The 15236-nt window shown below is 45.8% G+C and overlaps 1 protein-coding gene across 1 annotated transcript; it reads right to left on the reverse strand.

Moving 5' to 3' along the window:
* Positions 1–964: 964 nt before the first annotated feature.
* LOC311120202 (hepatocyte growth factor-like protein) lies at positions 965–14230 on the reverse strand. The gene is made up of 13 exons (XM_084194818.1): positions 13942–14230; positions 13184–13328; positions 7494–7609; positions 7230–7344; positions 6952–7088; positions 6566–6686; positions 3716–3834; positions 3440–3611; positions 2293–2423; positions 1908–2010; positions 1581–1717; positions 1281–1313; positions 965–1107 (listed from the first exon to the last, which is right to left on the reverse strand). Exons 1-13 carry the CDS (start codon positions 13994–13996, stop codon positions 980–982), a joined length of 1512 nt encoding a protein of 503 aa, XP_084050944.1. The 5' UTR covers positions 13997–14230; the 3' UTR covers positions 965–979.
* Positions 14231–15236: the final 1006 nt, after the last annotated feature.

Here is a 15236-nt window from a genome sequence, read left to right on the forward strand (position 1 = left end):
TGCTCTAACAGGAAGAGAGAGAGGTTATGACGACTGGGCTCTAACATGGAGAGAGAAGTTATGAAGACTGGGCTCTAACAGGGAGAGAGAGAGGTTATGAAGACTGGGCTCTAACAGGGAGAGAGAGAGGTTATGAAGACTGGGCTCTAACAGGGAGAGAGAGAGGTTATGAAGACAGCTCTAACAGGAAGAGAAAAAAAGAGCGTGAGAGAGAGCGAGAGAGTGAGAGAGAGAGAGATTATGAAGACTAGGCTCTAACAAGGAGGAGAGAGAGAGAGCAAACCCAATTTTGATAAACTCCCTTATCTACTGGGTGAAAAACCACAGTGTGCCATCACAGCTGCAAGATTTGTGACCTGTTGCCACAAGAAAAGGGCAACCAGTGAAGAACAAACACCATTGTAAATACAACCCATATTGATGTTTATTTATTTTCCTATTTCTACTTAACTATTTGCACATTGTTACAACACTGTATATATACATATATGACATTTGAAATGTCTTTATTCTTTTGAAACTTCTGAGTGTAATGTTTACTGTTAATATTTATTGTTTATTTCACTTTTGTTTACTATCTACTTCACTTGCTTTGGCAATGTTAACACACGTTTCCCATGCCAATAAAGCCCTTAAATTGAAATTGAATTGAATTGAATTGAATTGAATTGAGAGAGAGAGAGAGAGAGAGAGAGAGAGAGAGAGAGAGAGAGAGAGAGAGAGAGAGAGAGAGAGAGAGAGAGAGAGAGAGAGAGAGAGAGAGAGAGAGAGAGAGATGAGAGAGAGATGAGAGAGAGAGAGAGAGATATATTACTGATGCCTTATTGCTGTTGGTCCCACCATTTTTGTTATATGTATACTTTGACAATGTAAGTAATTTAACTTGCCATGTCAATAAAGTCTACTGAATTGAATTGAGAGAGGTTATGAAGATTGGGCTCTTACAGGGGGAGACATAGAGGTTATGAAGGCTGCTGTTTCAGACTGACCTGTCTCTGAGGCTGACTGTCCAGGGAGAGTTTCCAGGAAGGCCACCAACAATGCGCATTATTGGGCTCTTGGCCAAACGATCCTCTCTCTTCCCACACTCGTTAAACTCAACAATCTCTGTGTGCACACACATGCATTCATGTGCATACAAACACGCACACACACACACACAAACACACACACACACACACACACAACTACTTCAGTTGATGAGTAAAGTTGTGTCCACAGGTCCACTTCCAGGAAATACTTATTTTTCATTCTAGTTGCATATCCCTTTAGAAACTCACCTGCTGGCTCAATGATGGACAGTTTCTCCCCAGCTGTTCAAACAACAATAACCAGAATAATTATTGAATCAGTTTATAACAACACAGAGCCATAGAGGGATTAGTGCTTTGAGCAAAATGTATTAAAAGAGCTTTATAGTGTTAGTAAGTTAATATTGTTATTATTAATAATGATATTAGGCATACTATTAGAGCATAGAGATAAAAGATAATGAGTGACAGAGTAACAAAATAAAGATATATGGAGAGAGGAATGTGATGCCTGACGGCACAGAGTAATGGGAGGAGTGGAATCTTTACCACATTGCTTGATGGCGCAGTAGTCAAACTCTGTTTTGGGGTCAGTGGTGTAGCACCATGGTCCGTGCTGGTCCCCATCTGGGTTCCGGCAGTAGTTCTCTGTCAGGTTGGCATCAGGATGGGTCCCTGGGTTTATCCTGGAAAGCCACAGTACAGTAAACCTACCTGCGCATGTCACAGGAGACACTCCTACAAACACATGCTACTATCCCATAAATAAATACAAATATATATATTGAGTTTCCCTCTTTGACAATGCCAAACAGACCTGCCTTTTACAAATTCATGATCAATTTAATTTTAGAATCTACTGGTTATTTGTCATACTTTGTTTTGTGTGGCATGTTGACACTCCACTTCTGGCAAGTGATGCCCTTACGCGTCTTTCGGACTACACCCCTGTAGTTTTTACCATTTTCATGGTAGCAATCTAGGGTGTGGGGAAAAAGGACATGAAAACATGATTACAGGGTTGGGATCAATTCCATTTGTATTCCAGTCAATACACTAACATTCTAATTCCAATTCTCTTTAATGCTTTTCAATTAGAAAAATGTGGAATTGGAATTTGGTTTATCTTAAAAAACGACTGGAATTGAAATAGAATTAACCTCCAACCACTTCTTTGAGTTATTAAGTAGACTTGTGTTTGAGGAACATAGATTGCATTGAGAGCGCATCGGTCCAATTGAAACACCAGAGGACAGTGTACCCTCAGCTTCGATGTCGTCTGCACAGCGTTTGATCTGTAAACAGAGAGCCGTCCTCATCATAGGCACAGACGTGAAGCACCAGGGCGCCTCGGATCCATCTGGGTTACGACAGTAGTTCTCCTCCAAGCCCCTGGGAGCAATGGTATAGCAAATAGTTTAGCCAATAAGTATAGCACACAAAAACACATGGATCATTATTCATGGGTAAATACAGTAGGTTGGATGTATGCTACTGACTCTAAGTCGCTCTGGATATGAGCGTCTGCTATGACTAAAATGTAAACGTATTCTAGGAATATAAATAACTAGACCCAAGATCAGCCATTCATGTAGATACTCATCTCAATAACCTTCACTTCACTCCTCAAGTCATCGTCCCTCCTCTCATCCCTTTAACCATCAGTCCCACGTCCCTTTAACCATTAGTCCCACCTCTCGTCCCTTTAACCATCAGTCCTACCTCTCGTCCCTTTAACCATCAGTCCCACCTCTCGTCCCTTTAACCATCAGTCCCACCTCTCATCCCTTTAACCATCAGTCCCACCTCTCATCCCTTTAACCATCAGTCCCACCTCTCGTCCCTTTAACCATCAGTCCCACCCCTCGTCCCTTTAACCATCAGTCCCACCCCTCGTCCCTTTAACCATCAGTCCCACCTCTCGTCCCTTTAACCATCAGTCCCACCTCTCGTCCCTTTAACCATCAGTCCCACCTCTCGTCCCTTTAACCATCAGTCCCACCTCTCGTCCCTTTAACCATCAGTCCCACCTCTCGTCCCTTTAACCATCAGTCCCACCTCTCGTCCCTTTAACCATCAGTCCCACCTCTCGTCCCTTTAACCATCAGTCCCACCTCTCGTCCCTTTAACCATCAGTCCCACCTCTCATCCCTTTAACCATCATTCCCACCTCTCATCCCTTTAACCATCATTCCCACCTCTCATCCCTTTAACCATTAGTCCCACCTCTCGTCCCCTTAACCATCAGTCCCACCTCTCGTCCCTTTAACCATCATTCCCACCTCTCGTCCCTTTAACCATCAGTCCCACCTCTCGTCCCTTTAACCATCAGTCCCACCTCTCATCCCTTTAACCATCACCTCTCGTCCCTTCAACCATCAGTCCCACCTCTCATTTTTCTGGCTTACTTGCATTCATAGGTGTTTGGGTAGAAGGGGTGCTCATGAGGGTACTGGGCGTCCCAACGCTGACAGGCGATACCGCTGGTCGTCTCATTTACTTTACCGCGGTAATCCTCCCCGCGACCACGGAAACAGTTTGTGGTGTAGCTGGACCGGAGGCGTCTCTTTGTAACCACAGCTAGAGTGAAAGGAGAAAGGTGATATAGATTGTATTACATTGTTATAACAACGGAATAGTGTGAATGAATGTACAGGGTGGGTGTATGAGGGGGAAAGACGTACAGCACTTGCTGATCTCGCAGCTCTCTCTCTCCATATCAGGGTCTGTGGTGTAGCACCAGGGAACAGGGGAGGCGTCTGGGTTACGGCAGTAGTCATCATCCAAGCTCTTATCTGGATACCTGGAACGCACATGTACAGTATTCCAGCACAATGTTAGGAACTTCTCAATTGGAATTATTGATTGTTCTCTACTCTGTTACAGTACTAAATATTGATTAGAGCGGAGTAATGCTGGCAGTGCATTCAGAAAGTATTCAGACCCCTTCACTTTTTCCACATTTTGCACATGTATTAAAAATAAAAAACGGAAATATCACATTTACATAAGTATTCAGACCCTTTACTCAGTACTTTGTTGAAGCACCTGTGGCAGCGATTACAGCCTAAATTATTTTTGGGTATGACGCTACAAGCTTGGCACACCTGTAATTGGGGAGTTTCTCCCATTCTTCCCTACAGATCCTCTCAAGCTCTGTCAGGTTGGATGGGGAGCATCGCTGCACAGCTATTTTCAGGTCTCTCCAGAGATGTTCGATCGGGTTCAAGTCCGGGCTCTGGCTGGGCCACTCAAGGACATTCAGACACTTGTCCCGAAGCCACTCCTGCGTTGTCTTGGCTGTGTGCTTATGGTCGTTGTCCTGTTGGAAGGTGAACCTTCGACCCAGTCTGAAGTCCTGAGCGTTCTGGAGCAGGTTTTCATCAAGGATCTCTCAGTACTTTGCTCCATTCATCTTTCCCTCAATCCTAACTAGTCTCCCAGTCCCTGCCGCTGAAAAACATCCCCATCTCATGATGCTGCCACCACCATGCTTCACCGTAAGGATGGTGCCAGGTTTCCTCCAGACATGATGCTTGGCATTCAGGCCAAAGAGTTCAATCTTGGTTTCATCATACCAGAGAATCTTGTTTCTCATGGTCGCAGTGCGCTTTAGGTGCCTTTTGGCAAACTCCAAGCGGGCTGTCGTGCCTTTTACTAAGGATTGGCTTCCGTCTGGCCACTCGACCATAAAGGCCTGATTGGTGGAGTGCTGCAGAGATGGTTGTCCTTCTGGAAGGTTCTCCCATCTCCACAGAGGAACTCTGGAGCTCTGTCAGAGTGACCATCGGGTTCTTGGTCACCTCCCTGACCAAGGCCCTTCTCCCCCAATTGTTCAGTTTGGCCGGGCGGCCAGCTCTAGGAAGGGTCTTGGTGGGTCCAAACGTCTTCCATTTAATAATGATGGAGGACACTGTGTTCTTGGGGACCTTCAATGCTGCAGAAATGTTTTGGTACATTTCCCCAGATCTGTGCCTCGACACAATCCTGTCTCGGAGCTCTACGGACAAATTCCTTCAACCTCATGGCTTGGTTTTTGCTCTGACATGCACTGTCAACTGTGGGACCTTATATAGACAGGTGTGTGCCTTTCCAAATCATCTCCAAATCAATAGCATTTACCACAGGTGGACGCCAATCAAGTTGTAGAAACATCTCAAGGATGATCAATGGAAATAGGATGCACCTGAGATCAATTTCGAGTCTCATAGCAAAGGGTCTGAATACTTTACTGTAAATAAGATATTTAAGCAAATATATATATAAACTTGCAAAAAGGTATAAAAACCTGCTTTCACTTTGTCATTATGGGGTTTTGTGTGTAGATTGATGAGGGGAAAAAACAATTTAATCAATTTTAGAATAAGGCCGTAAAGTAATAGTAGTGGTTGTGGTAGTGGTTGTAGTGGTAGTGGTAGTGGTTGTAGTGGTAGTGGTTGTAGTGTTAGTAGTGGTAGTGGTTGTAGTGGTAGTGATAGTAGTGGTAATGGTAGTGGTGTTAGTGGTAGTGGTTGTGGTAGTGGTAGTGGTAGTAGTGGTTGTAGTGGTAGTGGTTGTAGTGGTAGTGGTTTTAGTGGTAGTGGTAGTAGTGGTAGTGGTTTTAGTGGTAGTGGTTGTAGTGGTAGTGGTTGTAGTAGTGGTTGTAGTGGTAGTGGTTTTAGTGGTAGTGGTAGTGGTAGTGGTTGCAGTGTTAGTGGTAGTGGTTGTAGTGGTAGTGGTTGTAGCGGTAGTGGTTGTAGTAGTGGTTGTAGTGGTAGTGGTTGTAGTAGTAGTGGTAGTGGTTGTAGTGGTAGTGGTTTTAGTGGTAGTGGTTTTAGTGGTAGTGGTTGTAGTAGTGGTTGTAGTGGTAGTGGTTGTAGTGGTAGTGGTTGTAGTGGTAGTAGTGGTTGTAGTGGTAGTGGTTGTAGTGGTAGTGGTAGTGGTTGTAGTGGTTGTAGTGGTAGTGGTTGTAGTGGTTGTAGTGGTGGTGGTTGTAGTGGTGGTGGTAGTGGTAGTAGTGGTAGTGGTAGTGGTAGTGGTAGTAGTGGTAGTGGTAGTAGTGGTTGTAGTGGTTGTAGTGGTAGTGGTTTTAGTGGTAGTGGTAGTGGTTGTAGTGGTAGTGGTTTTAGTGGTAGTGGTTGTAGTAGTGGTTGTAGTGGTAGTGGTTGTAGTGGTAGTGGTTGTAGTGGTAGTGGTTGTAGTGGTAGTGGTAGTGGTAGTAGTGGTTGTAGGGGTAGTGGTTGTAGTGGTAGTGGTTGTGGTTGTAGTGGTAGTGGTTTTAGTGGTAGTGGTTGTAGTGGTAGTGGTTGTAGTGGTTGTAGTGGTTGTGGTAGTGGTAGTAGTGGTTGTAGGGGTGGTGGTTGTAGTGGTAGTGGTTGTAGTGGTAGTGGTGGTAGTGGTAGTAGTGGTAGTGGTAGTGGTAGTGGTAGTGGTAGTGGTAGTGGTAGTGGTGGTTGTAGTGGTAGTGGTTGTAGTGGTAGTGGTTTTAGTGGTAGTGGTTGTAGTGGTAGTGGTTATCGTGGTAGGTGATAATAGTACTGGGTGGACAGACATACTTCTCAGGCTGGTAGATGTGTTGTTGTGGATACTGCTGGTCCCAACGTTGGCACTCTCTGCCACTCACTGTGTGGTCAACCTGACCCCTGTAGTCTTCCCCATTACATGTGATACACACCTCTGTGCACAAACCCAAACACACACAGTCTGTAACAACACTGTGATGTTCTCTGTGATCAAAACAGACATGTCCACTGTGCCAAACAGACATGTCCACTGTGCCAAACAGACATGTCCACTGTGCCAAACAGACATGTCCACTGTGCCAAACAGATAATAAGTTCAAAGACAACACATACACACATAGTGTTCTTCACATTATCTTTAGAAACATTTGCAGTTGCAATCCTTCAACCGCTGGAATTTTTAACAGAATGGGATGTACCATCTTTGCAGTGGGGGATATTGCAGGTCTCATAACGATATTCTGGATCAGTGGTGTAGCACCACGGCCCGATACGGTCCCCATCTGGGTTCCTGCAGTAGTTCAGCTCCAAGCCATTAGTGGCTGTGGGTGTCCATCTATGACAAGTATAGAAACAGAATGTGTGTGAGAGAGACAGAGACATATCTTATTATATATACAGTATATTATATATATATATATATACATGTTTTCAACTTCCAAACTACAACTCCCAGAAATCAATGGGATGATATTACCTGTGATCGTGTGGGAACTTTGACCACCACTGTTGACAAGTATGGCCGCTTTTTGTCATGAACACCTTGCCTCGATAGTCTTCTCCTTTACCCACAATGCACTTTCTTACGTAGACTGCACATCACAGAAAAAAATATGGCTTTTCAAAATAAAATCACAGCATACTACTGACACAACATCACTCATTTTGTAGTAACATGACATAAATTAACTGAGAACTTAAATGACAGAGAACATGACCTCACTTTGACCCCAAAGCTTACCCTTCTTCTCATAAAGGTCACAGTTGACGTTCCTCTTGACCTCTGCGTTGCTGCCATCCTCCACCCATGGTAGCTGTTTACAGGTGATGGAGGGACGCGTCTCGTAGTTGAAGGCTCTGATGAAATCAGAATCACCTTTATTCATCAAAGTACATTTACACATGGAATTACCCGGGAATTTGCCTTAGTGAGAAGGAGCTGCCAGCAACAGACAATATACAAACAGAATTCAGACACAAGTCCACATAGACATCATACAGAGTATACCATTTCAGTACAGTAAACATACAACTCTGGAGTTTAGGCTGACTGCAGTGGGAATATACCATTTAAGGAGGGGATACTTCTATATAAGCAGAGGGAAGGCTGTTGCCATGGCAAATATATGCAGTGTTGTGCAGAGGTCTACATAGTGCAAATCACAGGAGGTTGGTGGCACCTTAATTTGGGAGGATGGGCTCGTGGTAATGGCCGGAGCGGTATTATTGGAATGGTATCAAATACGTCAAACACATGGTTTCCATGTGTTTGATGCCATTCCATTTACTCCGTTCAGGCCATTATTATGAGCTGTCCTCCCCTCAGCAGCCTCCACTGGTGCAAATGCAGTATAGTGCAGATTTGTATTAGAGGTCATTGATGACATTGGTTAAATGTAAAGTCACTTACACTACATGACCAAAAGTATGTGGACACCTGCTCGTCGAACATCTCATTCCAAAATCATGGACATTAATATGGAGTTGGCCCCCCCTTTGCTGCTATACCAGCCTTCCAATCTTCTGGGAAGGCTTTCCACTAGATGTTGGAACATTGCTGCGGGGACTTGCTTCCATTCAGTCACAAGAGCATTAGTGAGGTTGGACGATTAGGCCAGGCTCGCAGTCGGCGTTCCAATTCATCCCAAAGGTGTTCGATGGGGTTGAGGTCAGGGCTCTGTGCAGGCCACTTCTTCCACAACGATCTTGACAAACAATTTCTGTATGGACCTCGCTTTGTGCACGGGGGCATTGTCATGCTGAAACAGGAAAGGGCCTTCCCCAAACTGTTGCCACAAAGTTGGAAGCACAGAATTGTCTAGAATGTCATTGTAGTTTACAACAATTATAGTTTCTGAGGTGGAAGTTGGGAGAGTTATATTTGGGAGTTGTGGTGAGGGAGGCCCCGCTCTCTCCTTTCCCAGATGTTTAGTTCATTTCATTCCGATCTCCTCTGCATTATTGTAGCCATTTGCTAGAGCCTGTCAACTATGCCTCTGCCTATCCCTGTTCTCTCCTCTCCGCACAGGCTATACAAACGCCTCACACCGCGTGGCTGCTGCCTCTCTAACCTGGTGGTCCCTGCACGCACCACCCATGTGGAGTTCCAGGTCTCAGGCAGCCTCTGGAACTGCTGTTCTGCTGCCAACAAGGCAGAGTTCATCTCAGCCTATGCTACCCTCCAGTCCCTCGACTTCTTGGCGCTGACGGAAACATGGATTACCACTGAAAACACTGCTACTCCTACTGCTCTCTCCTCGTCTGACCATGTGTTCTCGCATACCCCGAGAGCATCTGGTCAGCGGGGTGGTGGCACAGGAATCCTCATCTCTCCCAAGTGGACATTCTCAATTTTTCCCCTGACCCATCTGTCTATCTCCTCATTTGAATTCCATGCTGTCACAGTCACTAGCCCATTTAAGCTTAATATCCTTGTCATCTATCGCCCTCCAGGTTCCCTTGGAGAGTTCATCAATGAGCTTGACGCCTTGATAAGTTCCTTTCCTGAGGATGGCTCACCCCTCACAGTTCTGGGGGATTTCAACCTCCCTACGTCTACATTTGACTCATTTCTCTCTGCCTCCTTCTTTCCACTCCTCTCCTCTTTTGACCTCACCCTCTCACTGTCCCCCCCTACTCACAAGGCAGGCAATACGCTTGACCTCATCTTTACTAGATGCTGTTGTTCTACTAATCTCACTGTAACTCCCCTCCATGTCTCCGACCACTACTTTGTATCCTTTTCTCTCTCGCTCTCCTCCAACACTACTCACTCTGCCCCTACACAGATGGTAATGCGCCGTCGCAACCTTCGCTCTCTCTCTCCCGCTACTCTCTCCTTTTCCATCCTATCATCTCTTCCCTCTGCTCAAACCTTCTCCCTCCAATCTCCTGATTCTGCCTCCTCAACCCTCCTCTCCTCCCTTTCTGCATCCTTTGACTCTCTATGTCCCCTATCCTCCCGGCCGGCTCGGTCCTCCCCTCCAGCTCCGTGGCTTGATGACTCATTGCGAGCTCACAGAACAGAGCTCCGGGCAGCTGAGCGGAAATGGAAGAAAACTAGACTCCCTGCGGACCTGGCATCTTTTCACTCCCTCCTCTCTACATTTTCTTCATCTGTTTCTGCTGCTAAGGCCACTTTCTACCACTCTAAATTCCAAGCATCTGCCTCTAACCCTAGGAAGCTCTTTGCCACATTCTCCTCCCTGCTGAATCCTCCTCCCCCCCCCCTCCTCCCTCTCTGTGGATGACTTCGTCAACCATTTTGAAAAGAAGGTTGACGACATCCGATCCTCGTTTGTAAAGTCAAATGACACTGCTGGTCCTGCTCACACTGCCCTGCCCTATGCTTTGACTTCTTTCTCCCCTCTCTCTTCAGATAAAATCTTGCGACTTGTGACGGCAGGCCGCCCAACAACCTGCCGGCTTGACCCTATCTCCTCCTCTCTTCTCCAGACCATCTCCGGTGACCTTCTCCCTTACCTCACCTCGCTGATCAACTCATCCTTGACCGCTGGCTATGTCCCTTCCGTCTTCAAGAGAGCGAGAGTTGCACCCCTTCTCAAAAAACCAACACTCGATCCCACTGATGTCAACAACTACAGACCAGTATCCCTTCTTTCTTTTCTCTCCAAAACTATTGAGCGTGCCGTCTTTAGCCAACTCTCTTGCTATCTCTCTCAGAATGACCTTCTTGATCCAAACCAGTCAGGTTTCAAGACTGGTCATTCAACTGAGACTGCTCTTCTCTGTGTCACGGAGGCTCTCCGCACTGCTAAAGCTAACTCTCTCTCCTCTGCTCTTGTCCTTCTAGACCTGTCTGCTGCCTTTGATACTGTGAACCATCAGATCCTCCTCTCCACCCTCTCCGAGCTGGGCATCTCCGGCGCGGCTCACTCTTGGATTGCGTCCTACCTGACCGGTCGCTCCTACCAAGTGGCGTGGCGAGAAGCTGTCTCCGCACCACGTGCTCTCACCACTGGTGTCCCCCAGGGCTCAGTTCTAGGCCCTCTCCTATTCTCGCTATACACCAAGTCACTTGGCTCTGTCATATCCTCACATGGCCTCTCCTATCATTGCTATGCAGACGACACACAACTAATCTTCTCCTTTCCCCCTTCTGATAACCAGGTGGCGAATCGCATCTCTGCGATCCGTCATCCATATCAGTATGGATGACGGATCACCACCTCAAGCTGAACCTTGGCAAGACGGAGCTGCTCTTCCTCCCGGGGAAGGACTGCCTGTTCCATGATCTCGCCATCACGGTTGACAACTCCGTTGTATCCTCCTCCCAGAGTGCGAAGAGCCTTGGCGTGACCCTGGACAACACCCTGTCGTTCTCCGCTAACATCAAGGCGGTGACCCGATCCTGTAGGTTCATGCTCTACAACATTCGGAGAGTACGACCCTGCCTTACACAGGAAGCGGCACAGGTCCTAATCCAGGCACTTGTCATCTCCCGTCTGGATTACTGCAACTCGCTGTTGGCTGGGCTCCCTGCCTGTGCCATTAAACCCCTACAACTCATCCAGAATGCCGCAGCCCGTCTGGTGTTCAACCTTCCCAAGTTCTCTCACGTCACCCCGCTCCTCCGCACACTCCACTGACTTCCAGTTGAAGCTTGCATCTGCTACAAGACCATGGTGCTTGCCTACGGAGCTGTGAGGGGAACGGCACCTCCGTACCTTCAGGCTCTGATCAGTCCCTACACCCAAACGAGGGCATTGCGTTCATCCACCTCTGGCCTGCTGGCTCCCCTACCTCTGCGGAAGCATAGTTCCCGCTCAGCCCAGTCAAAACTGTTCGCTGCTCTGGCACCCCAATGGTGGAACAAGCTCCCTCACGACGCCAGGACAGCGGAGTCACTCACCACCTTCCGGAGACATTTGAAACCCCACCTCTTTAAGGAATACCTGGGATAGGATAAAGTAATCCTTCTACCCCCCCTTACCCCAACCCCCCCCCCCCAAAAAAAAAATAAAAAATAATAATAACATTGTAAAGTGGTTATCCCACTGGCTATAAGGTGAATGCACCCATTTGTAAGTCGCTCTGGATAAGAGCGTCTGCTAAATGACGTAAATGTAAATGTAATTGTATGCTGTAGCGTTAAGATTTCCCTTCACTGGAACTAAGGGGCCTAGCCTGAACCTTGAAAAACATCCCCAGACCATTATTCCTCCTCCACCAAACTTTACAGTTGGCACTATGCATTGGGGCAGGTAGCGTTCACCTGGCATCCACCAAACCCAGATTCGCCCGTCGGACTGCCAGATGGTGAAGCGTGATTCATCACTCGAGAGTACGCGTTTCCACTGCTACAGAATCCAATGGCGGCGAGCTTTACCCCACTCCAGCCTACACTTGGCATTGCGCATGGTGACCTTAGGCTTGTGTGCAGCTGCTCGGCCATGGAAACCCATTTCATGAAGCTCCCGACGAACAGTTGTTGTGCTGACGTTGCTTCCAGAGGCAGTTTGGAACTTGGTAGTGAGTGTTGCAACCGATGACTGAAGATTTTTAAGCGCTACGCACTTCAGCACTCAGGTTCTGTGAGCTTGTGTGGCCTACCACTTCGTGGCTGAGCCGTTGTTGCTCCTAGATGTTTCCACTTCACAATAACAGCACTTACAGTTGACCAGGGAAGCTCTAGCAGGGCAGAAATTTGAAAAATGTACTTGTTGGAAAGGTGGCCTCCTATGACGGTGCCACGTTGAAAGTCACTGAGCTCTTCAGTAAGGCCATTCTACTGCCAATGTTTGTCTATGGAGATTGCATGGCTGTGTTATCGATTTTATACACCTGTCAGCACCGGTTTTGCTGAAAAAGCCAAATCCACTAACTTGAAGGGGTGTCCACATACTTTTGTATATATAGTGTAATTCCTATGAGCCCACTGGCCGGTTGATGAGGGCCACAGCATGGGGGAAGAAGAGGGCCACAGCATGGGGGAAGAAACTGTTCAGGTGGCGGCCATTTTGTTCATGACTGACCTAGGGCTCTATTCAATCTGTAAAGATGAAGCGTTACAGATTCAGTGCTAGAAATGTAAAGGTAATTTCCGATTGAGCCGACATGCAGCGTTTACCATGAATGCAGTCTCCGCTAAAGTGGGAACATTGTCTTTAGATTTAAATCACGCTGTCAAGCTGAACTTCCACGATGTTGATTGAATAGGGCCCCTAAACCGTCTGCCAGAGGGGAGTCTTTAAAAGATGGGGTGTCCAGGGTGGGCAGGGTCGACCATGATCTTACCTGCACGCTTCCTTGTCCAAGGAGTTTTCATGTAAGCTTGTGTTATATTTTTTTATGAATTCTGGGCTAGCCTGACTGGCACTCAAACCTGTGTCCTTGGGACTGTTAGTCCAACACCTAAGATCGCTAAGATTGCTAGGTGTTGTAGTGAGGTCATACAACACTCCAAGGTACCTGCAGTCCAGTGTATTTGAGCATCGTCTGGCACAGTCCTCCAGCGTCAGCCCTGGGAGTATCAGCACCCGTGCAGAGTTCCAGGAGGTAGGAACCAGCTCCCTTCCCTCGGAACGCTGGAAGTCATTCAGAGGACAGCGGAACCCTATGGCCAAACACAAAAAACACAGTCCTAATGCCTAATGGGACTTGTCATTCATTCAATCTAACTACTATCTTAGTGGAGTGTATTACAAATTAGGGTTGTTTCAGAAGGGCTTTGGTTAGAAGTTCTAACTTAGAACCACTAGGCCTATTTACTGAATTCTGAAAAGCACACCATGTGTTGGGTACCCAGCTGTCTGTGTGTCAGCTATTCTCCTGAACAACATGTGTGCATGTGTCTGAATGAGCACATAAGACCTTTGAACCACTACACCATTTTTGTGAAGCTTACATGGGTGGACAAGTGTCCTCTATCAAAACTCTTCAACTGATAGAATCACCCTTTTGACAGACTGCAGTCAGTAAAATGACAGTATACATTATTGATCCCATTAATAGCTAAACTAAACTGCCACCTAATCGTTTTTGCTGCAGTCACTTCTGTAGTATTCCTTGGTAAAATTAGCTGACCAAGGAATATAATGTATAACTACAAAAAGACACAACAACTCAACAACATCAAATCAATCCCAGTTACATTAAATTAGATACTAATTGGCACATGAATGTCATTATCTCCAAAATTCAATAACAAAAAACTTTTTTTTTCTTACCAATGACCAATCCCCTCCAAAATGCCAGGAGAACACAGGAAATAATGAGCTGCATGGCTAAGGTAAATAGTGAGACTGAGTGCAGTGCTGAATGGAAGCAGATCCGATGATTTTTTTGTCAGTTCTGTCAGTTTTTTGTCAGTTCCGTGTTTCAACGAAATTGATTAAGGTAGAGCACGGTGAAAGATTAAGAAGCCTATAAAAAATGTATTGTGGTGTTTCTTGGACGGGAAAATACAAAGTTACGAAATCAGTGTGAATAATGACTTTATCCCGTCCACCCACACGTGAACATGTAACAAAGCTTAATCAAATAGAGCCGCTTACCCCAAAAAGACAACCAATCGATAAGGACATTAATCATTAATACAATGTAGCCTAAAATATCAACTGAAGTCAGTGTGACACTTTATTTATGAGCCCCGGCAATACGCGTGATCACCACTGGACGTCAGTAGACTCCAAATGACCACAGTAGATTGACTTTTTTTTGGGAAAAGTGAAACTACAGAGCCATCCCACTTTTAGTTCAGACAGAAACCACTCAGACAGCGTGAAGGTAAAGATACATTTATTTTACATGCATTAAAATCTAGGCTAATCAAATCATTGTGGATAAATGTGGTTGCAAATTGAATTGAGAAAATGTGAACTTTGATCACAGGCAATGTGTGCTTGTGGGCAATACGAGCTTTGAGCTTTAACTTTACCTGGAGATCGATTACAGAAAACTTGACAAGAATCCTCCATACATTTAATTTGGTGGCTATCGGGCAACAAACATTAGAATGCGACAATGAAGCTAGCCTTCACTACATGCACAACACACTCAATCAATGGGCTACTAACATACCTAATGTAGCATATGAAATGCATTTACACATGCAGATATCACATGATTTTTATGATGTAATATCTGTGGTGCTAATGTGCTATACATTTGTTTACAATGTACTGTATCTTATGACGCTGCAACCTGGACTCATGGGGTAGACGTAACATAGTCCACTAAATCTGCCTACCTCCATTTAGTAAGATATTTTATATTTAGTATGGTGTATTAATTTGTGGATGTCCATCATCCATTTCGTATGATACTGTATGTTATGAATTGCAATCCGTACAATATGTTATAAATACGCCCACTCATCCACCCCGACCAACCAGCCTCCTTTTGTTTTTGCCTTAAGTAACTTTCTGTCTTATGTAACCATACCAAACATAACATATCATACTAATTTGAGTGCCTCGGATTTACATGTACTATGTTACATCTAGTTTATGAGACCAGGCTG

This window comes from Coregonus lavaretus (genome assembly GCF_964263955.1).
Source record: "Coregonus lavaretus genome assembly, contig: HAP1_SCAFFOLD_4508, whole genome shotgun sequence".
Taxonomy (NCBI): Eukaryota; Metazoa; Chordata; class Actinopteri; order Salmoniformes; family Salmonidae; genus Coregonus; species Coregonus lavaretus.